At 40.6% G+C, this 23,450-nt stretch overlaps 1 protein-coding gene across 1 annotated transcript in view; it reads right to left on the bottom strand.

Annotated features, from left to right (window-relative positions):
• The window catches only part of LOC125146454 (uncharacterized), a 108,168-nt gene that overhangs the window by 7,642 nt on the left and 77,076 nt on the right, over positions 1 to 23,450 (bottom strand). Inside the window, 1 exon segment of the mRNA XM_047823198.1 lies at positions 21,064 to 21,178. Within this exon segment, the coding sequence (XP_047679154.1) occupies positions 21,064 to 21,178 (115 nt within the window).

Here is a 23,450-nt window from a genome sequence, read left to right as displayed (position 1 = left end):
CTATCACTAGAACTCCTGACTCCTACTTCAAAATTACAGAAAGGCTTGGGAATGCAAGCTGGTGCAGCCACTCTGGAAAACAGTATGGAGGTTCCTCAAAAAACTAAAAATAGAACTACCCTAAGACCCAGCAATTGCACTACTAGGCATTTATCCATGGGATATAGGTGTGCTGTTTCGAAGAGACACATGCACCCCCATGTTTATAACAGCACTATCCACAATAGCCCAAGTATGGAAAGAGCCCAAATGTCCATTGATGGGTGAATGGATAAAGAAGATGTGGTATATATATATGTACATATACATGGTATATGTGGTATATATATGTACATATACATGGTATATGTGGTATATATATATATGTACATATATATATATATACACATATATATATATATATATATATATATATATATATACACAATGGAGTATTACTCGGCAATCAAAAAGAATAAAATCTTGCCATTTGCAACTACATGGATGGAACTGGAGGGTATTATGCTAAGTGAAATTAGTCAGAGAAAGGCAAAAATCATATGACTTCACTCATATGAGGACTTTAAAAGACAAAAGAGATGAACATAAGGGAAGGGAAACAAAAATAATATAAAAACAGGGAGGGGGACAAAGCATAAGAGACTCATAAATATGGAGAACAAACAGAGGGTTATTGGAGGGGTTGTGGGAGGGGGGATGGGCTAAATGGGTAAGGGGCATTAAGGAATCTAATCCTGAAATCACTGTTGCACTATACTCTAATTAATTTGGGTGTAAAATTAAAATTAAAAAATAAAATTAAAAAATAAATTAAAAAAATAAAATAAGTTTAATTAGTGTAGGTGCTACATTTATTTTAGTTTTAATGTATTATTCAAAGTAATTACATGTCAAATGATATGGAGTTTATATATTAAAATTATTTTTGATATGGGGAAGCTTTATTATTTTAAAATTAAAAACAGATTGATCATTAGATTAAAATATTATTATGAAAAAATTTTTTGAGAAATCTTAAATGTTTTATAATTCCAAAAATCATTTGATAGTCAACAAGTTGCTTATTATTGGATTTACTTCACCTTTTGTAAGTTTGTTGATAATCAATTTGTGTTTAGATGGGAGTAATTCTATTATGTCTCAATTTTTCATGCATTTTACTTAATATTTTAAACTACACTGTTGATTTATGGCTCTAGGATGAAACTGACCTAGATTTATGTCACAATGTATTTATAAGAGAGGGAAAATATTTTCATCAATGCAAAGGGTATTGTAGTGGGACTAATAATAATAAAATACCCAGTAAGTAGCATCAAATCAAATCAAATCAAATCAAATTGCTCAAGGTAAAAACAAAAATTACAGAAAGGCTTTCATTTTGAAATTAATAATGAATCAAAGCATCTTATTGAGCCTGTGTGATAGTAGCCATAGTGACTAAACAATAAAACTGCGTTTTTTATTGCAGCTCCAAACTGCACATCCTTCAGCTGTCTGAAGCCACTTGAGAGGATAAAACCCTCTCATCCTTAGTGTGACCCTCAAAAGTAGTTGAGCAGAGACATGGATGGAAGAATTTGCTGCTCTGCACAAATAAAGAAGTTTCCCCACACTTATAAGAAACTGGTGGGACTCATTGTGCAGAACACATGGGAGGAAAGCTCTCCCCTTTATCCAGGGTTGGCCTCACTTGGAACAGTTGCAGATTGAGAAACAGAGTTCTTGGCATTGATATTTAAGACTCTGACACCTGAAAGTCATCATTCCAGTTGGAATGGGAGCAACATGGAACAAATAGGGTACAGGGATCAGCAAGCCAGGAAAGAAAGACTGACATGGCAATAACAACTCTCCACATTTATAGAGTGCTTCCTGTGTCCCGGGTGCTTACTTACATTATTTGTGTTAATGCTTACAACGGTCTAAGGGTAGGTTCACTTTAAAGATGTAGAAATGAAGCTTGGAGGAGTTAAGTAACTTGCTAAGTCCTCTTTGTTGGTAAGTATAGAGCTGAAAGAATTGAACTCAAGTCTCTATGACTCCAAAGTCTAAACTCTCAACCATTCGTGCTAATCATTAACTGCACTTGCCTAACCATTGAATCTGTTCTTGGTGACCAATAATAGAGGCTAACTACTAGACACACTGCATTTTATTTATTGCTTTGTTTAAAGCTAAATGTATAGTTCTCATTCTGTAAGATGAATGCTGTCATCCTCAATCTTTTAGCTGTCAACATAATCCCAGGCTACCAACCTTCTCAAAATAAAATACAGGGACATCTGGACTCAGTGTCTTCAAACTGACAATTTTACTGAAGAAACTGATGCCCAGAGTGGGCAGACCAGATAAGCACCAGCCGTTACAGACTTGAGTCTGATGAAAAATACTACTTATTTCACTTACATTTGTAGACTGTATTATGGCTACCAGGCAAGTCATATGTATTATTTTATTTGATCATATGGAAAATTATGAGGAAGGTAAGGTAAGTAATATTATCTCTATTATACAGAAGGTGAGAAGACATGCCCAGAATGATTACCTTACTAAGTTCTGGTCTTGAGACTCCAAATCCCCAATAAATGAATTAGCTCTTTTAACCCTTCAGTAATATAGATGGAACTGTGCTCAAATATTGACTCTACCACACATCCCTCTGAGTTTTCAGTTTTCTCCTCTGTCAACTAGGAGATGAGAATGTCTGCCTCACAAGATTGTGAAACTAGATGAAGTAGTGTAGGTAAAGCCATTTCAATAAAGTAGTGAACAGAACAGATGCAGATCCTGTTCTCATGGGCCTTCTAATCTGGAGTTAGGAGGCAGGGAGTGAAAAACAAACATTCAATGATTACACACTTAACGGTCAAGTTACAATGATCATTAGTGTTATAAAGGGGAGAGATAGAACAGCATGCAAGTATACTATAGAGTGAGCCACCCTGCTGTGCGGCTGAGGGAAGGTCTCCCTGGGCAGTGACAGTTAAGCTGAGACCTGAAGGACGAGTGGCAGTTAGTGAGGCAGTGGGGGTGGGGGGTGGGTACAAAGGGTGTTCCAGGCATAAGGAGCTGATTACCGATGAAGAAGCTTGGTGACCTTGAGAATCAAAGAAATGACTTCTGTAGCTGGAGTGTAAGGAGCCCCAGGAAGAATGATGCAAAAGGGTGCTGGAGAAATAGGCAAACTCCAGGCCATGTGGAGCCTCGCATGACAAATTAAAATTTTGAACTTTAACCTAAGAGCAATGAGAAATGATCAAAGGGCTTTAGACAAGAGGCAACATTAAATTTGAGCTTTAAAAAGTCCATTTCTGGGGTGCCTGGGTGACTCAGTCGGTTGAGTGTTGGATTCTTAATTTCAGCTAAGGTCATGATCCCAGGGTCGTGGGATCTAGCCTCACATCCAGTTCTGCACTGAGTGTGGGGCCTGCTTAAGATTCTCTCTCTCTCTCTCTCTCTCTCTCTCTCTCTTTCTCTCTCTTTCTCTCTCTCTCACCTTCTGCCCCTCTACTCCACTTGCACTATTTCTCTAAAATTAAAAAAAAAATTTTTTAAGTTCAGTTCCAAACTAGGGGAAGTCGGGATCTTTTTAAAATCTTTCCTTTCTTTTTTTATTTTTCTTCATTAAAAAAATTTTTTTTAATGTTTATTTGTCTTTGAGAGACAGAGACAGACAGAGTGTGAGCAGGAGAGCGGCCGAGAGAGAGGGAGACACAGAATCCGAAGTAGGCTCCAGGCTCTGAGCTGTCAGCACAGAGCCCAATGTGGGACCCGAACACATAAACGGTGAGATCGTGACCTGAGCCGAAGTTGGAAGCTTAAATGACCAAGCCACTCAGGCACCCCTCCTTTCTTCTTTTAAATAAACACTTCTTTAGTACCCCTTATATTGCAACAGTGATGTAGACTGCGTGTTTGAAATACAAAATGAAAAGACTTAGACCTGGGCAAGTACCAGCTCTTCCCTTTACTACTTTCAGGATCTAGGACAAGTCACCTCAAAGACTATCTCTGCTCTTGCCACCTAACATGGTTTCTTCTCTTTCTAAGAAAAGTTAACCTCCAAATCTTAAAAGTGCGTTGAGAAACAGTGTACACATTTCTGGGAAGCTCATTTATTTATTGTTTTTGTTAAACATTTATTAAGCATCAAGCATGTGCCCAGCATCATATTGGGTACTGGGGGTACAGAGATGGATAAGATAGAGACCCTGCACTTTAAGAACTCACAGTTTGGGATAGAGGTAGGCGAGACAAATAAATAAGTAATCATTATGTTGTACACCTGAAACTAGTGTAACGTTGTATGTCAACTACGCTCCAATTTTTTAAAATTTTTATTTCTTATTTTTTTAAGTTTATTTTTTTATTTATTTTGAGAGAGAGAGGGAGATAGAGAACCAGCAGGGGAGGGCCAGAGAGAGAGGGAGACAGAATCCCAAGCAGGCTCCACACTGACAGTGTACAGCCCAATAAGCAGCTCAAAGTCACGAACCATGAGATCGTGACCTAAGTTGAAGTCAAGAGTTGGACGCTTAACCAACTGAGCCACCCAGGCTCCCAAATTTTAAAAATTTTAATGAAATAAAGAGAAGTGGAAGAAAATATATACATGCATATGTAAAAAGTAGTGACAATAAAGTAGGATCTACTACAAGAGAATAAGCAAGGAAGGAGTTATTCTCAAGAGCCTAGAGTCAGGGGAAATTTTTAGTAGAGGTGATAAGCACATAGCATGTGCTTAATACATGTGGAGTAGTAATACATGTTGAACGAAAAGTTTGAGCTGAGTCTTTTTTCTCCAGCTTTATTGATACATAATTGACATATAACATTGTGTGAGCTTAAAATGTACCATGTGTTGATTTGACACACTTATATAGTACAAATAATTACCACCTTAACATTATTAAGCTGAATCTTAAAGGATGAGGGGAAGCTTACTGGGCACAATAAGAGGAGTGGGAAATGAACAAGATCCAAGATACCAAAAAGTGGCTTTTTCAGATTTATCAGCAGTCAACTGGATAGGTTGAAAAGGAGAGATTGTAGGTGAGAAGACCAAGTGAAAACCTAGGGGCAATTAATCCAGGTGAAAGGTGCAGAGGACTTGATGTTCACTCAGCAGTAATGGTGGCTGTTTTCTTAGCCCTAAGTTTTACTTGGTAGTACAGCATGGCTTGTAAGTGTTGATACATCTCCTGATGAATGGATGTCTGTTCCCCTTCACAAGGGTAGAGACCATGTCACCTATTGAAATCCTTATAGCACCTAATGCTATGCTTTCTACCCCATGTGCACCCATCAAAAGTTGAATTGATGGGGCACCTGGGTGGCTCAGTCAGTTAAATGTTGGACTCTTGATTTTGGCTCAGGTCATGATCTCATGGTTCGTAAGATCAAGCCACACATCAGGTCCTGCACTGACAGCATGGAGCCTGCTTGGGATTCTCTCTCTCTCCCTCTATGCCTGCCCCTTTCTCCTCTGCCCTCAAAATAAATAAATAAACAACAAAAAAAGTTGGGTTGACAGTTGGATTCACTGAGCTGTGGTGGGAGTGGAGCAGCTGGAACAAGAGAAGTAGGGGAGGACACCCCATCTGCCCCGCACCATAGGCATTCTTCCCTCATGTAAGGCAGCATCTTAAACTCAGCCAAACCTACTTACTGTTTTTCCCCCAAAGCCTGGTATGTCCTTTCTCTTGTTCAGTTGCCTCCATCCACTCTAGCTAGAAACCTCAAGATAATATTGGAAACCAAGAATAAAGCTGGGGCAAAAAAATAACTTTTCAGGCTTTTAAGAACTATATTTTGAGGCATCTGGGTGGCTCAGTTGGTTGGTTGAGCATCCAACTCTTGATTTCAGCTCTGGTTATGATCCCTGGGTTGTGGAATCCAGCCGCGTGTCTGGTTCTGCACTGAGCATGAAGCCTGCTTGGGATTCTTTCTTTCTCTGCTCCTCTTCCCCACTTGTGCACTCTCTCAAAAATAAAAAATAAAAAATTTTTTAAATGAACTATACTTTTTCCTCCAGGATCTTCAAAAGATCCTCTCATTCATACGTAGAAAGAAGTCAGTGATCCTAAGATTCAACAATGCCCCTTCTCTGAATCTCCCCTAAAGACACACTCACACATGTACACAAAGAAGCTCATATAAATGTATTCTCTATAAGAGACAAAAAGTGGAATACCCTAAAAGTCAATTGATACAACACATGCTAAATAAACTACGTTCTATTCATGACACAAAATACCATACAACAGCTTAAATGAGCGAAGTAGATCTATAAGCATTAATACAGAAAGCACTCCAAAATTGATTGTTTAAGTGAGAAAGGCGATTTGAAGAATGATAGGTCTTATACCATTGGTGTGAAAAATAACCACGAATGAACCAACAACTTGGAATAGTAATTTATTTTTTATAGCTACATATATATGTACTAAATGCATAAAAAATGGTCTGGGAGAATATATACAAAACTGGTAACAATGATTACCTCTGGGAAGGTGGGATGGGAATCAGGACTGGGAATGATGGCCCAAAAATGTTTTCTGTATTTAAATATTTGTCACAAGTGTAATAGCACATTTATGATTTAATGAAAGAATTTTTTAAGGTAAGAAAATCAGTAAGGATATGCAGTACTATTTTTAATAGTGAGAAGTTTGGACTACCTAAATATCCAGCAATGGAAATATTATTAAATCAGTCATGGTACAATCCATATGGCAGAATTTAATAAAAATGTTCATTTTTATGTTCACAGATGTAAAGAAGTTAGTGATTTATAGTTTTATGTAAAAGAAACTAGATACTGGGGCACCTGGGTGTCTCAGTCAGTTAAGGATCTGACTTCTGATCCCAGCTCAGGTCTCGATCTCAGGGTCATGAGTTCAAGCCCCGTGCTGGGTTCCACACGTGTTGGGCGTGAAGCCTAGACAGAAAGAAAATAAAAGAAAAAAAGGAGAGGAAGGAAGAAATGGAACTAGATACTAATTATGTTCTGAATTATCCCATTTTTGTTAACCAATGCATACACAAAAAAGTTTGAGATAATTTTTTATAAAACGTTTATAGTAGTTGTGGGTCTGGTTGTGTTTTCTTTTGCTTCTTTATATCCTATTTTTTCTATAAGGAATATACATGTAATAAGAAAAATTCCATTTTAAAAAATGTAAATGAAATGAGGAAAACTGAACTGGATGAAAGGTAAGAGGAGGAAATGCGTAATGGTGGATGGGGATAAGAAAGTAGAGAAAAGATGTTTGAAGATTTTTTAAAAGAGATTTTTATTTTCCAGAGAGTTAAGGGGAAAAATATTTTTGTTCTCAGAGTTTTTCAGTATACTTTCCAAGCCATCAAGTTCCTAAATATAACCAAAGATGATGATTTTACAAGCAAGCCAATATAAACATAGTAGATGTTTGTATTTCTACATTAACAACATGGCATTGGAGCTGCAAAATTTCTTTCGAATTCCTATATTTTATTTTTCTAAAAAAACAAGTCCCCTTTTAAAATATAACACACCCCCACCCCATTGGGGCTTTAAATTTCAAGAAAAGGCAGAGCAAGGTAGCATTTAGAACTGAGGACAAAGACGGGTGGAGGAGCAGGAGGGAGGTGGGAGGTTAAGCATTTGGGCAGGAAGAGGAGGAGGAAGACTTTTGCAGAGCCTTACCTAAAAGTAGTTCTACCCAGACTTTAATGTGTATTTGGATCATCTAGGGATCTGGGGAAAGTGCAGTTCTGGGGTGAGACTCCCAGGTGAGGCCCATGCTACTGGTTCATGGACAGCTTTGAGGCCTGAGAGTCATAGAATTTGCCCTTCCACCCTGGGTGACCTGCACTTCACATTGGCTTCTTTCTTTCTAACCTAACACTGTTTTTGTCAGTACACCAAATAACAGAAACCTTTCAGAAAGTCATCTTACCTTCTACAAGGTGCAGTTTATGGCCCTGTGCATGGAAGTGAGTAAAATGGGAAACAGAAGGGGGAATGGGCAGGAGCCCCTGATACACAAATGTTATTTGTTATAAAGGGTGTGGTATTATGGAAAAAGCCCTGCACTGGTTGTCAGAAGAAGTGGTTTCATTAACCAGCTGTGTTTCTTTGTGCCAGTCATTTCTCTCCGGTTCTGCATTTCCTTTTCTGTCAAAAGAATTGGTCTACATGGCTTCTAAAATCTTTTGAGCTCTGACACTTGAGGAGTCTATAAAGGAGAGCCCATATCAACAGGAGGGAAGAAAAGAAAGATGTGCCTCCATGCACATCGCTGCCAAGGATCCTGTACATGTGGTATTATAATGGAAGAATTTTCCCCTAGTCTGCCCAGATGCAGAAATGTTGGAGTGAGAGACTGGGAAACTTGCCTAGTATGAAATTCTAGTACCCTGACTTCCTGGTTTTGGCAATTTAGAGTCTTGGGAATCTGTCCCAGGCTCTGTAAAGTAAGACAGACCATGAAAACAGGCCCTCTAAGAACTTCAATGTGGCTCTGGCAGCTTTCAGATTCAAAGGTCCTCAATCCTTGGGGCACCCTCAGGTTTCACCTCATTCCCCAACACTGATCAGCAGCCAAATTCTGAAGCCACTTGAGCCCAAAGGCCCAGCCAAATGGCCCTACTGCCTTCCTGTTTGTGAAAGCCTCCAATTCCCAGCCTGTGGCCAAATCCAATTTTCATAGCAACTCAACCCTTCCCCCAAGATCACCCTCCAGACCCGAGTCTCCCAGATGCTGTGGACTCTATCTGGGCCTGTCGCAGCCAAGCCTAAGGGAATGGAACAGGCCAGATGGTAACACTTCTTTCTCTATATTTAAGATAGTCCTACCCTCAAAGTGGGGATCGCCCCGAGCTTGATAAGCACAGGGAGGGAAAGGAGCCTGCTGTGGTGAGATTACCCAGACTCTGGAGAAATCTCCCACGGCTCCACCTCACACCTCAGCAGACCTGCACTTCTCACCTTGTTACTTACTCACAGGCCTATGACTATTCTAGCAAAGTCATCAGTAAACATGCTAGCTTTAGGCAGTTTCCTATGGCTTCTGGGCAGTCAGCCTCCATCCATGTTTCTGAGACCCCATCCCCCAGCAGACACCCACTCAGGGCATGGCCTCCTGAGGCATCCATTTGGGATGCAAGGACCCTGTGGGCTGCAGAAGGAGTTATTTTTCCCTGTAGCCCCAGCCTAGGCTGAATGATGGGGCTGGCTAGTACAAAGACTGCTTTTTATAATGTTGGTCCTTGGTATTTTTGGTGTCTGGAGAGAGCTTCCTTTCCTCCCACAGGTAATTAGTAGCATAGGAGCATTTCCCTTTCCTCAACAGAAAGTCTGTTCCCACCCCTGGGGCCAGGCAGAAGGGACAGCAGGTGTGGCTAAGTACTCCCTGAGGTTAACCTCAAACTTAAACTTAGAGCCATACTTGATTAGAAGCAAAGTGAAATGCAGGGTTAGCTTCCATTGGGACAGGGTCAGCAAGTGGACACAGGTCCCTGGCAAGCCAGGATATTGTTTTCTAGCCTCTCAATCAGGTGAGGGGACAGGAGAAGGGGGTGGGGAACCAATGTGTGTTTGACACGTTTGTGAATTGTTCCTATAACAAAGCCTGTTTAAAAAAAAAACAACAGAGTGGAGCTTTATATATTTGAATGACAAGCACACAGAGGGATCTATTGTCACAAGGAAAAATTGCATGAGTAATTGTGCATGACTTCAGTCTTCCTAGTTGAAATGTTAGGCATGTTAAGGATGATTGTGGACATTCCAGTGTTTTCAGTGTGGGGAAGAGGGAGGAAGGACCTCCTGGGAGGTGAGGAGGCAGGTTGTCTAGCAAGGTAGGGGAAACAGGAACCTAAAAAGCTCTTCCTCCACTTTTCCTTGCTGGTTCCCATTCTTCCTCTACCTAATTAAGGTACCACCTCCTACAGGAAGGCTTTCTGCCCCTACCTCCTACTTTCACCTCCCACTTTTGGTGCTTTGAATAGGTATCTACTGTCCTATCATTATTTATGAGACTATGATACTATTAATAGTTTGTAGAGCAGTGAACATGGACTCCGAGATTGGACTCCACCACTTCCTAAATGTATAACTTTGGCCAAATACTTAATCTTTCTTGTCTCAGTTTCCTCATCTATAAATGGGAGTAATACCTAACTTCTAGGGTTGTTATGAGGATTAAACATGTTAATACATATAAGGCACATAGAACAGTGCCTGACATATACTATGCACTCAATAAATATTAGCAATTATTATTTTTATTTGTAGCCCCAGTGGTTAACACAATTTGTAATATATCATGGAGCAGTGGTTTTTTCAACCTTCACATGCATCATAATTGCTTGAGGAACTTTAAAAATATATGAATGCGGGTTCCATTGGTCTAGGAGTGAAAACTAGTCATGGTATTTGGGAAAAGTTCTCAGGTAGTTTTATTATGCAGCCAAAGTCATAGGAGCTCAATTAATGTTTGTCGAATAGATGAACGAAATGGGATCAGAACAAACCAGCCCAGGTGACTCCGTCCTTAGGAATGTCAAGGCATGATTCTGTCTCCTTCAGAAAGTTTGTTATTCCTGAGGCAGGCTTCCAGAGAATAATATGACAGTGAATGTAATGGAATACATAAAAAGTACACAATTCTAGTCATCTCAGCATATCATTCTATTGAAGAAATAGAAAACTAATAAGCTAAGGTTGATATTAGAGACTGATAGGTATTTCCTATTATGTTGTCTTCTGTTTATGCAGACCTATTGCTTAGAGAGTTGACATAACAACTCCAGCCAGGGCTGAACTTTGACCTTTCCTTTTACTCCAGTTTTACTTTTGACTTGCAACCAAGTTTTTCATTCAGTGGACATAATAAAACATTTAAAGACCTCAAATAAAACATTTCTACCACTATAATGTGCAGTTGCAATATGTTGCTATCATGATATATTGTAATTAGTTGCTTTATTTAGCTGGTTTACAAATTAAAAAAAATTTTTTTTCAATGTTTATTTATTTTTGAGAGACAGAGAGAGATAGAGTGTGAGTAGGGAAGGGGCAGAGAGAGAGCGAGACACAGAATTCAAAGCAGGCTCCGGGCTCTGAGCTGTCAGCACAGATCCCAATGCAGGGCCCAAACCCACGAACTGTGGGATCATGACCTGGGCCGAAGTCAGATGCCCAACCGACTGAGCCACCCAGGTGACTCAGTTGGTTTACAAATTTCAACTGACTGATGCTTGTAAAACATGAAGTCAGGTACCTTCACAATAGCCAGGGCCCTTCCTCTCAAGGCACATATATATTAATGGGGGGAATAAAGATAAACACACTGAAAACTAGAGAAAACAAATATAACAAACATTTAAATACTATGTAATAGTATAAAGTGGGCTTGGAGTCAGATTTAGGTTTATTTCTTATCAGCTATCTGACTTCAATTAATTTAGCTAACCTTCCTGAATTTCAGCTTCCTCCTCGACCAAATGTGTATTTGGACCAAATGCCTACATCACAGGATTGTTGTGAGGTTTCAAAGTGATAGTATACGTAAGTGAAATGAAATTATTTTAATGAACAAAGGGCTGTGTTCCAACAACTTTGTTATCAGCAATTTCATTATAAGGAGAGAGATCATGTGGAAAAGGAGGAAGCAAATCAAAATGGAGAACTAAGCATGAGCATATACCCACCCTCCCACCATGAATCAAAAGATAGCTTTTAAAATCAGTGAGTCTCTAACAACACCAGCAAACAAGAGAGAAGGCAGAAATTATGATAAAAATCTGGCTAGAAAGCAGTTAGGATCAGACTGATAGAGAATTCAGGACAGAGTATTAACATACTCCAAAACACTTTTAAGGTAAATTTCTTTGAAGGTAGGGGCAGAGAATCTCTCAGCTCAGAGGAAGCAAATAGAAAGAATTGGGAGTTATGAAGTGCTCATCAGGGTTATTCATCTTTAAAATGACCCATAAATAATGGACCTCTCTCCTCTTCCCTCTACTTCAGGGAGCTGTAGGTGAGGAGTAGGGGTCAAGATGGTGAGATAAAACACAAAGCTTTACTCAAAGAAAGTCCCCTCTCTGGGGAGGGCATCTGCTGGTGTATAAAGGGCCTGTGAGAAAAGCAGGGCTTGAAGTAACCCTTTCCAACTTCCACAGACACAGAGAAAGGAAAAAGGGAAAGCTGTTCCTGCCCAGCCTGTCAACTGGGGTTTTGTCTAAGTAAAGGCCTCCTTATTTTGGCAACTGGGGATGGGTAAAGGACGAAGTGGGGAGGAGGGTGGTCCCCAAGCCTGCCTCTCTGCCTGCTCCCAGCACCTTACTGGGAAGTCTGCAGTCAAAATGTCCTACTCACAGGGTCCCAAGTAACTCTCCATTTACCAAAGGGAAGTGTAGGGGAAACGAACAGATCAAAACTGGAGGGAAAACTTACCAAAATACCTGCTAATTAACTCATCCTTCAAACATAAATATGATGAAAAACCAAGGATCACCAGATATTTGAGGAAATTCAACAGCTCTAAAGGAAAGGTTTAAGATCAACAAATGGAAAGCCGATCCCAGACAAAAGACAGATAAAGGAACAGAAAAGACCATTTGAAAAATTCTAAATATTGTCATCCTTCAAAAGAGCCCTGAGGATATTGCAGCAGGGTCTATGAAAAAGAAACAAACAACAAACAAACAGGAAATGAAAAATTATGATAGTAAAATTTAAAAAGCAATAGATGAGATGAATAATAAAATGGATATGGCAAAAACTGGGGATGTTAACCAGAAGCTGAGTGTCAGGAAACCTGCAGAAACTATCAAGAGTGGAAAATCTGACAGAAAAATTAAGAGACTACTATGGACTGAATTGTGTTCCCCTCAAATTCATATGTTGAAGCCCTGAACTCAATGTGACTGTATCTGGAGATAGGCCCTGTGAAGAGGTGATAAAGGTTAAATGAGGTCAATTCAATAATTCAGTAGAGCTGGTGACCTTATACGAAGAGGAAGAAACAACAGAGCTATATCTCTGCCATGTGAGGACATAGCAAGGGCACAGCCAGAAGGCAGCTGTCTCCAAGCCAGGAAGAAAGCCCTCACTGGAAACCAAATTGGCCAGCACCTTGATCTTAGCCTCCAAAGCTGTGAGAAAATAAATTTCTGTTGTGTAAGCCACTGAGTATATGGTATTTGGTTATGACAGCCCAAGCAGAATAATCCAGAGACACAAAGCATTGATTCAGAAGTGCCTCCTTTCATTCAGGAGAAATGCCAGGAAAGAACCGAGAATTGGTGGGGAAGAGATCCACAAAGAAATAATAAAAGAAAATTTCCCCAACCCAAAGAAAGGCTCAAGACTTCATAGGGCCTGCTAAGTGTCAGACAAGGGACATTTTAAAAGATGCTTGCTTAGACAGATACTAGGGATGTTTCAGAGCCAAAAGGACAAAGAGAAAACTCTAAAAGTTTTCAAAGAAGTAAAACAGGTCACCTACAAGGAACAAAAATAAATTGGCTTTCAGACTTCTGAAAGGTCACTCTGAATGCTGGACAGTAAAGTAGTAACTTCAAACTTTGAAAGAAAATAATTTTGACCTAGAATTATGTATTATGCTAGCTAGCCAAACTAGCTTTCAAATGAGGGAGGAAAAAAAAGACTTTTTTTTTTTACCTTCCAGGTTGTCAAAAATGAGTAAACTTGATGAAATCCAGCACTAGCAAGGTTTTAGGGAAGATGGCCCTCTCAAACTCCATGGGAGTGTCAACTGATACAGCTACTTTTGACAGAGTAACTTGGAAATACATATAAAATTTTTTCTTTTCCAGCTATGTAACCTGGAGAAAAGCTTGTGCAAATGCACAAGAGGCTTGTATGCACAATGAGGTCAGTAGTATAGATCCTGGAGTCAGAGTGCTATGGTTCAAATCCCAGCTCAGCCACTTATTAGTTATAGGACTTTGGGTGAGATTACCTTTGTGCCTCTGCAGTGAAATGAGGATGATAATATGTAGTCCCTACTTCATAGGGTTTGTTCTGAGAATTGAGTGAGTTACTTACATGCAAAGTGCCTAGAACAGATCTTTGTATAGACTAAGCATTTGATAAAAAATGAGTATTGGGGCGCCTGGGTGGCGCAGTCGGTTAAGCGTCCGACTTCAGCCAGGTCACGATCTCGCGGTCCGTGAGTTCGAGCCCCGCGTCAGGCTCTGGGCTGATGGCTCAGAGCCTGGAGCCTGTTTCCGATTCTGTGTCTCCCTCTCTCTCTGCCCCTCCCCCGTTCATGCTCTGTCTCTCTCTGTCCCAAAAATAAATAAACGTTGAAAAAAAAAAAAAAAAAATGAGTATTACTATTAAGTATCATATATAGATATTACTGTCATCTAAGGACATTAGACAGTAGATTGCGTCCAATTTCATGCCACTGGAAATAAGTGATGCTGTGGTGTTTGATGTGGCATAATATTGAAAGACCTAATATCTATCAAGAGGAGGATGGTACAACCATACTATGGGATACTATGCAGCTGCTAATAAAAAAGTGGCAGAATTATACTAATTCTATGTGCTCTCATGGAAAGATCCCAAGGACATATTGCTAAACGAAGGTGAGGGAGAAAATGCAAATTGTAGAACAATATATATAGATTATCCCATTTAAAAATACATGAATGTACATGGACCACCTGGGTGGTTCAGTCAGTTGAGTGTCCAACTCTTGGTTTCGGCTCAGGTCATAATCCCAGAGTCATGAGATTGAACCCCACGTCGGGCTCTAAACTGAGCATGGAGCCTGCTTGGGATTTTCTCTCTGTCTTCTTCTGCCTCTCTTCCCTGCTCATGCTCTCTCATTCTCTCTCTCTCTCTCTCTCTCTCTCTCTCTCTCAAATAAATAAATAAATAAATAAGACACATTAATGTACATATTGGACATATGAACAGTGGCCTACCACAGTAGGGCAAAGAAGGGAGAGCTGTCTGTCCTGAGTGTAGGCAATAAGAGGATATATCAACTGAGAATAACTTAAAACAATAATTTTAGGCAATAACATGAAAACAATAGTAAATGATAAAATCTAATGGTCTGCTTTTTAAAAAATGTTTTAATGTTTATTTATTTTTGAGAGAGAGAGAGAGACAAAGTGGGCAGAGAGAGGGAGACACAGAATCTGAAGCAGGCTTCAGGCAACTGAGCTGTCAGCACAGAGCCTGATGCGGGGCTCAAATTCACCAACTGCAAGATCATGACCTGAGCCAAAGTCGGCCACTTAACCACCTGAGCCACCCAGGCGCCCCTACTTGATCTGTGTCTTATTATTACCATGAACAGTGAAAACAAACGTCAGTGATAAAATACTACTTCTGCCAGAGCAGTCTGCTCCTTCTGGCTCCCACCCCGTAATTCTGGACACTCCTGCAGCTTTCTAAGTGCATAGAAAAACTTATAGCAGAAAGTTAGCGTACTGACTAGATAGGGGGATAATTTACAGAAGGAAGTGGGGTTAAGTGAGGTTGTATGAGCAGGATTTTTACTCTTCACTCACTCCTTATTTAAATTTTTTTTTGCAAAGAATGTATTTATTTATAGTTTACACTTGTATAGTTAACACTTTTTTAATATGGAAAAAATAACATGGTAGGCAAAAGATTTATTATAGGAAGTCAGGAAAATGGAGTCCAATGATAGCCTATAACCATTCCTCCAAATATTTTAGGTTATAGAATATGGGTTAGGTATGGTGACTGCATTTTCAGAACTAAAAGTTAGAAGCCAGTGTCTGCCAAAGAATTTTTGATACAACTTCTGAGTAGGAGAGGCAGCCTGGGACATCCAATCTGTATGCCAATGTAATGGAATTTCTGGGACCATCTGATGGTTTATTATTACAAATAAACTGTCTGAAACCAGGCCTGTCCATAAATCCCTAATCCTGCTCCATTTTTAGATACTATTGGAACTGAACTCCTCCTGATATGATATCAGCTTAGAGCCTAGCATTCAGCCTGCTTTACCCTGACTCCCCCAAGTTCAAGGCCTTGAAGACTCTGCTCCCCCTGAGATCTGCCATAGCACAGACAGAGCACTCCTAACTTCTCTGTTGCCGCAACAGCATCCCCAGGCACGCTGTTTGCCCTCACCTGAGCAGGCAGGTGTTTTCCTGACTCTGTCAGTCTCCCCAGGTTCCCTACTGGCCTCCCTAACCCCAGCCCAGTTATCTTTTGTGTCCCTTACACTCTCCACTATCCCTCCCACCCTCCTCACCCCACCCCTTGTATGTAGCTGAGCCAGCCTGGTCTGGGCTACTGATCCCAGTCCTACTGATACTACCACAGACAGTCCCAGGCACAGGGTAAGCTGAGGCAGTGGAAATGAAATGGCTGGGTACAGAAAGGAGGAGAGTGATAGACCCAGAGAAACAGGAAAGTTTGTCAGGAAACCAGACTGACGCGGACTGAGTAGAAAAGAGAAGTTACAGCAGGACTCACAGAACATCTTGGGGCCAGTTAAGGAAGTGGGAGAGGAATAAGAACTAAATATACACAGCAATTCTAGTTCTAAGTATCGAGAAGGATGTCAAGGTCAGTACGTGGATATTCAGCACTGACAAGGACCAAATGAAAAGCCCCATTGGGCCCCTGGGTATTCTGGGGGAAACAGGGAAAGAACGTGCATCAGGAAGATGTGCTCCCACCCTGGCTGTGTGACATCAAGAAAGTTCCTTAATCCCCTGAGCTTTATCTGTAAGTTGGGGTCTTTCTGAACATTAAATGGATTCTAGTAAGTAAAGCTCTCAGGCCGGCATTTAATAAATCTGAATTTCTTTCTCTTTCCATCCAAATGTTGATGGTAATGATGAAAACTTACCGCAGCCTCTCACTAGCCACTCTATCCTCAGTGTGAGCAGTGGACACACTAAGTAATAGTGAATTATGATAGCTGCATTGACTGAGGGTGTATTATTTGCAAGCTTTATTCTAAACTCTTTGCAGCATTACTCCAATCCCCACAGCCCTATGAGGTAGATAACATTATTATTCCTGGTTCACAAATGAGAAAGTTAAGGCTCAAAGAAATAATTCACCCAACATACATAGCTAATAAGAAGCAGAGCCAGGATGAAAATCCATCTCTAAGTGTAAGACTCATGCTCTTTACCGCTGAGCTATATTTCTTACCGATGTAAGGCAGAAAGTAGAGAAAAGCTTAAACAAGTAAGGATCCTATCAAAGGCATTGATGAAGATCAGTAGGAGGGTTCCTGTTAATCCTGTTTCCCTGTGTGGAAGCAGCTGCTGTAGGAAATTTCCCAGACGGTTCCCATTGGACCATGGGGCCCAGGAGAAATCCTAGTGCTGAAATGAAGTCATAACCCCCTGCCCAACTGTCAGAGATGGGTGATGGCATCTGAAAGCAAGCAGATCACATATGCAACCAGAACAAATAAAGCTGTAGGCAAGGGCTTTGCCTCATGTTCCAAAAGTATCTTGTAATAAAGAATGTGGTAATGAGTCCAAACAGAAGAGTGATGAGTTGGCAAGCAGTCTGGAACAAGCCAAGTTAAAGTTTGTCTATGTGTCTACAGCTCTGTCCACTCTGAATGTAAATGTTCCATACTGGTCCTGTAGGCAGAATGCCCTGGGATGACAAGGGTCTTAAGAAGATGCTGCCTGGGGAAGGTCAAATCACCAAACAAGTAAAAAAAATTACTACTGTTGATTTTTAAAAAATTTTTTTAACGTTTTATTTATTTTTGGGACAGAGAGAGACAGAGCATGAACAGGGGAGGGGCAGAGAGAGAGAGGGAGACACAGAATCGGAAACAGGCTCCAGGCTCTGAGCCATCAGCCCAGAGCCCGACGCGGGGCTCGAACTCACGGACCGCGAGATCGTGACCTGGCTGAAGTCGGACGCTTAACCGACTGCGCCACCCAGGCGCCCCACTACTGTTGATTTAATAATGCCAATGATATTAGAGGGTTTCGTTAATGCTGCAGTCATTACCGCCACTTCATTTATTCACTCACTCATGTATTTATCCAGGAAACATTTATAAAGAGCCCACTCTGTTCCAGGCCCTGTGCTGGGTGCTGGGACATTATAAGGAGCCCCCAGGAACTTACAGGGTAGTCAGGAGATGGTTGAAAACAGGCTCTTCCAACACAATCAGGTAAAAGCTCTGCCGTCAGTGAGGGCCTGCCACATGCAACCATGTTGTACTCCCCACAAGGAGGTGATTGTGCCAATGGGAGTCAGGAAATACCTCTTACAGTGTGCAAGCCAGAGAACATTCAAAAGTAGTCCAGCTCCCTCACTGTATAAGGAAGGAAGCCATGGATCTGAGTTGTAAAAAGGATATACTGCAGGGGTACCTGGGTGGCTTAGTCAGTTAAGCATCCAAATCTTGATCTCAGCTCAAGTCATGATCCCACAGATCATGTCATGTCACGTCATCTCAAGTCATGATCTCATGAGTTTAAGCCGCACATTGGGCTCTGCTCTGATAGTGCGGAGCCTGCATGGGATTCTGTCTCTCCTTCTCTCTGCCCCCACCCTACCTGTTCTCTCTCTCCTTCTCTAAATAAATAAATAAATAAATAAATAACTTTCAAAAAAGATACTGCAAATCAAGACTACATATGGTTAGTATCAACTGAATGGCTCTGTCACAAGTGCTGTGGGAGTTAAGGGAGACAGGCATCACTATGAGTCAAAGAAGGTTTCCTGGAAGAGGTGAGACTTAAGCTGGGCTTTCCTGGAAAAATAAAGGGTGTGTGTGTGTGTGTGTGTGTGTGTGTGTGTATGAGAGAGAGAGAGAGAGAGAGAGACGGACTTGGTTTTCAGATATTCATCACATTGTTCCTTAAAGACTATTTAATTTTCTTTTATCTGGTTTGTTAATTACCAAAACCCTTGAGATCTGCAATTTTTTGTTTGTATGTTTGAGAAGATCTGCTACCAAATATGATTAGTTGCACAGGCTTCAGAGTCTGACAGACCTGGGGTCAAATCCACACTCTGTCATTTTCTAATCGTGTCACCTTAGTTTCCTCATATGTGTAATGGGGATGATAATACCTAGCATAGGATTGTGATGAGTATTAAATGAAATAATATATGTAAAGCATGTAACATAGAACCCGATACTCAGGAAACACATAGCATAACTTCTTAAATGTTGTGATAATTACTTACGTGCATGGACCTTATGATATTTACAGTGTATCTTGTATTCATTCAGTTTCCATTAATTCTTTTATCAAACAGGCACAGTGCCAGGCACCATACCAGATGTGGGACAAGCTATGTATGGACAAGCTATGTACCAGACAGACATTTTTCCTGCCTGCTCAAGGCAGTTTAAAGGGATATGGGACACGTAAAATCACAATTGTGGTACCATGTGAGATGCACTGTAATAGGGAAGGGTGCTAGTTATTATTGGTCAGCTCTAGGAAGGCTATGAACTTTAAGGGCCATAGTAGGGCCTTTGGAGAACTGATCTCACCAGGGTACAGTTGCCCTGAAGACCGAGCTAGACACCAGCAAAGTCATTATCACTTCCTTTTTTTATTATTAAGCTTTTTATTTTAATTCCAGTATAATTAATGTACAATGTACTGCTCATCGTGATAATTGTACTCTTTAATCCCCATCACCTATTTCATCCATCCCCACACCTAACTCCCCTCTGGTAACCATCAGTTTATGTTCTATAGTTAAGAGTTTGTTTCTTGGTTTGTCTTCCTCTCTCTCTCTTCTTCTCTCTCTTTTTTTTTCCCTTTGCTCATTTGTTGTTTCTTAAATTCTACATGAGTGAAATCGTATGGTATTTGTCTTTCTCTGACTTATTTTGCTTAGCATTATGCTCTCTAGCTCCATCCATGTTGTTTCAAATGGCAAGATTTCCATCTTTTTGTGGCTGAATAATATTACATATATACACACACATATACATATACCACTTCTTCTTTATCCATTCATCTATTAGTGGACAGTTAGGCTGCTCCCACAATTGGGCTATTACAAACAATGCTGCAATAAACATAATGGCACACATATCCCTTTGAATTAATGTGTTTGCATTTTTTGGGTAAATACCCAGTAGCACAATTATTGAATTGTAAAGTAGTTCTATTTTTAACTTTTTAACTTTTTGAGTACTGTCTTCCAAAGTGGCTATACCAGTTTGCATTCCCACCTACAGTACATAAGGGTTCCTTTTTCTCCATATCCTCACCAACCTGTTGTTTCTTGTGTTAATTTTAGCCATTGTGACATGTGTGAGGTGATCACTCATGGCAGTTTTGATTTGTATTTCCCTGATGACAAGTGATGTTAGGCATCTTTTCCTGATTCTGTTGACCATCTGGATGTCTTCTTTGGAGAAATGTCTGTTTATGTCTTCTACTCATTTTTTAATTGGATTATTTTTTTTTAAGTGTTGACTTGAATCTATTCTTTATATATTTTGGATACTGACCCTTTATTGGATACATCATTTGCAAATATCTTCTTCCATTTAGCAGGTTACCTTTTAGTTTTGTTGATTGTTTCCTTTGCTATGCAGAAGGTTTTTATTTTGTTGAGTCATTACCACTTCTTGATAGCTCTGTGTTTACTCGACATTTTCTACAATATCATTTCCACTTAATGGCAGAATAATCTGGATAGAAAAGAATGTTTTCTCTTACCAATCCAGCATCCAGCAGAAATGACAAGAAGCAGTAAAAATACAGCTGAGCTTAAGCTCCAGACAATTTTCCTGGCTCCTCTCTCCCAATGTGTTTAGTACCTATGGGAGCAAGAATCCAAAATGGCTCCCAAAGATCCCCACCCCCTGCTAGTTACACCCTTGTATATTCCCCTTCTGAATTGTACCATGGTTGGTCTTTATGACGAACAGAAATGGCAGAAATGATAACCCAGCACTTCTAAGATTAGGTTGTAATCTTTGGTGCTCTCTCACATATGCTTTCTCTTGGATGACTTCCCTTGGAGAAAGTCAAGTCTTGAGCAGACCTGTGGGGAGGTTCACATGGCAAAGAACTGAAGCCTCTTACCAACAGCTGCAGGAGTGAGCTTGGAAGTGGATTCTGCAGCTCTAGAGAGTCTTCAGAGTCTATAGCCTTGGTCAACAGCTTGACCTCAGCTAAGCCATTCCCAGGTTCCTGACTCCTAGAATATATGTAAACTAACTAATAATAACTTGTTGTTTTAAGCTACTAAGTATTGGGGTAATTTGTTTTACAGCAATAGGTAACTAATACAGTGCCCCTATTCTGTGCCTCAAGCATTTTACTCCTTCCCTATAGTGGTACTTACCACACTGCGTTGTAATTACCTGCAATTACCTGTGTATGCTTCTGTCTCCTCCTCAGATGAAGTTTAATGGATACTGTGTCTTATTGTCCTTGGATCTTCATAACCTGGCACATGCTTGGCCCATAGCAGATGGTCAGAAAACTTTGTGGGATGAATAACTTGCATTTGTATAGCACATTAGAATTTATAAAGTGTTGGTGCACTCATGTATTCTTCATGGTAACCCTAGAATATAACTACTAATATTTTCCCCACTCAACAGATGAGGCAACTGATGCTCAGTGACTCAATTATCTCACAGCCAATAATTGATAAAATCAGTACTGAGACCCAAGTAATCCAATTCGTAGTCTGTGCTTCTTCCTCTATACCACACTGGTCTTCATTTAGCCTATGGGGGAGGGGGATAGAAGGAAAATTATTCTAAAGAATAGAATGCGGGGCGCCTGGGTGGCTCAGTCGGTTAAGTGTCCGGCTTCGGCTCAGGTCATGATCTCACGGTCTGTGGGTTTGAGCCCCACATCAGGCTCTGTGCTGACAGCTCAGAGCCTGGAGTCTGTTTCGGATTCTGTGTCTCCCTCTTCCTCTGACCCTCCCCTGTTCATGCTTTCTCTCTCTCTCTCTCAAAAATAAATGTTAAAAAAAATTAAAGAAATAAAAAATAAAAAAAAATAAAGAATAGAATGCTGTTCAATCATGATGGAGCTCCATAGAAGGGACAGTGGACAAGAACATGATTCATTTAGGAATAGGCCAGGTCTCTGTGGGTTTTCCCATACCCCATATGCAATGTCTCATTTAATCATCACAAACCCAAAACAGAAAATCAATCATTATTATTCCCACTTCATAGATGACAAAACCAAGGCAAGATCTCACATACATTAAATAATAGAGCTGGGACACAAGCAAATGTACTCAAACTCCTAGTTTAAGGCTCTTCTTGTAAAACTCAAACTGCTTCCTTTTCTTAGTACTAGACAGCTGAGTTTGGGGGTCAGATAGAATTCCTGATTCCAGCAGGGACACACAGGGCAAGATATCACAGAGTCTCAGACAATGAGCAGATGTGACTAATGCAAGGACACTACCTGTGTAGCTACGTAACACATCACGCTCATACTGAGCTCTAGTCACTGATTCTCAGGTGCAGGGTCCAGGGTTTCACAATATCCCTTCTATCAGTGAAAGGAAATAGGCTGCAGTTAGCTTTGAGTCATTTTCAGTTTGCACATCTTTAAAATGGGAAAAATAATTATAGTGATGGTTAAATGAGATGATGTATGTAAAATGGCTGGCATGTAATATCCATTTTATATACTGTGAGCATGTAGATATATAAATATTCTTCCCCCTTCTGATGTTATTGCTATGGGACATTTTTAGGACAGGAGCACATTTCATTTTGTGAGACTCTCTTCCCCTCATAAGCTGAAGTCTTAGAGCAACAGTAGAAAGCAGAAAGAAAGGAGAATATTTCTGAGGGTCTGCATAGTCTCCAGCCTGAAGGGAGCTCTGCAGTGAGATTTCTGCTTTATGTCAGCTGTGCAGTGGGGCAGAAAGACCTCCATTCTTTGAGGGCAGGTATCAAGCTGAAGAGAAGAAGCCCCAGCTGTTCTGTGGAACCTGATGGAATGTGCCTCGGGGCTGCCTGACGCCTTGCTGGGTTGGGTAAACTTGGCCTGTTGTTTTCCATCCAAGAGACCTTTCACCTTGAGGGCTCAGTGACCAGAAAAACATTCCAGAAGCCAATAATTTCTCATTCTCCAGGGAGCCAGGGAGAAGACAGTTTCTGGGCTGGACGCTGGGGACAAACCCATGAACTATGAGTGGGCCTCTGTGCTGAGGACTCCGTCTGATCCCAGGAAATGCAGTGGGGTTCCATGTGCTAGAAGACATAGCTTCCTGCCAGGAAAAGGATCTGGGCTTTGTCTTCACGCACGCCAGCATTTAGATGTGGCTGTCTAGGGTTTCATGGATGGGCTGTGGAGATGGCCAATCCCCAGCTGGAAGTCAGAGTGAGCCTCTTTCAGTCCTGTTCAATGTAATTCAGAGCAATTAAACCACTAAGTCAGAACCTACCAGGTGCAGACCTTTGAGAAAGCAGATGATGCTATGGAAAGGC

The sequence above is a fragment of the Prionailurus viverrinus genome, chromosome D1 (genome assembly GCF_022837055.1).
Source record: "Prionailurus viverrinus isolate Anna chromosome D1, UM_Priviv_1.0, whole genome shotgun sequence".
Taxonomy (NCBI): Eukaryota; Metazoa; Chordata; class Mammalia; order Carnivora; family Felidae; genus Prionailurus; species Prionailurus viverrinus.
This window is presented reverse-complemented; position numbering and strand designations above follow the sequence as displayed.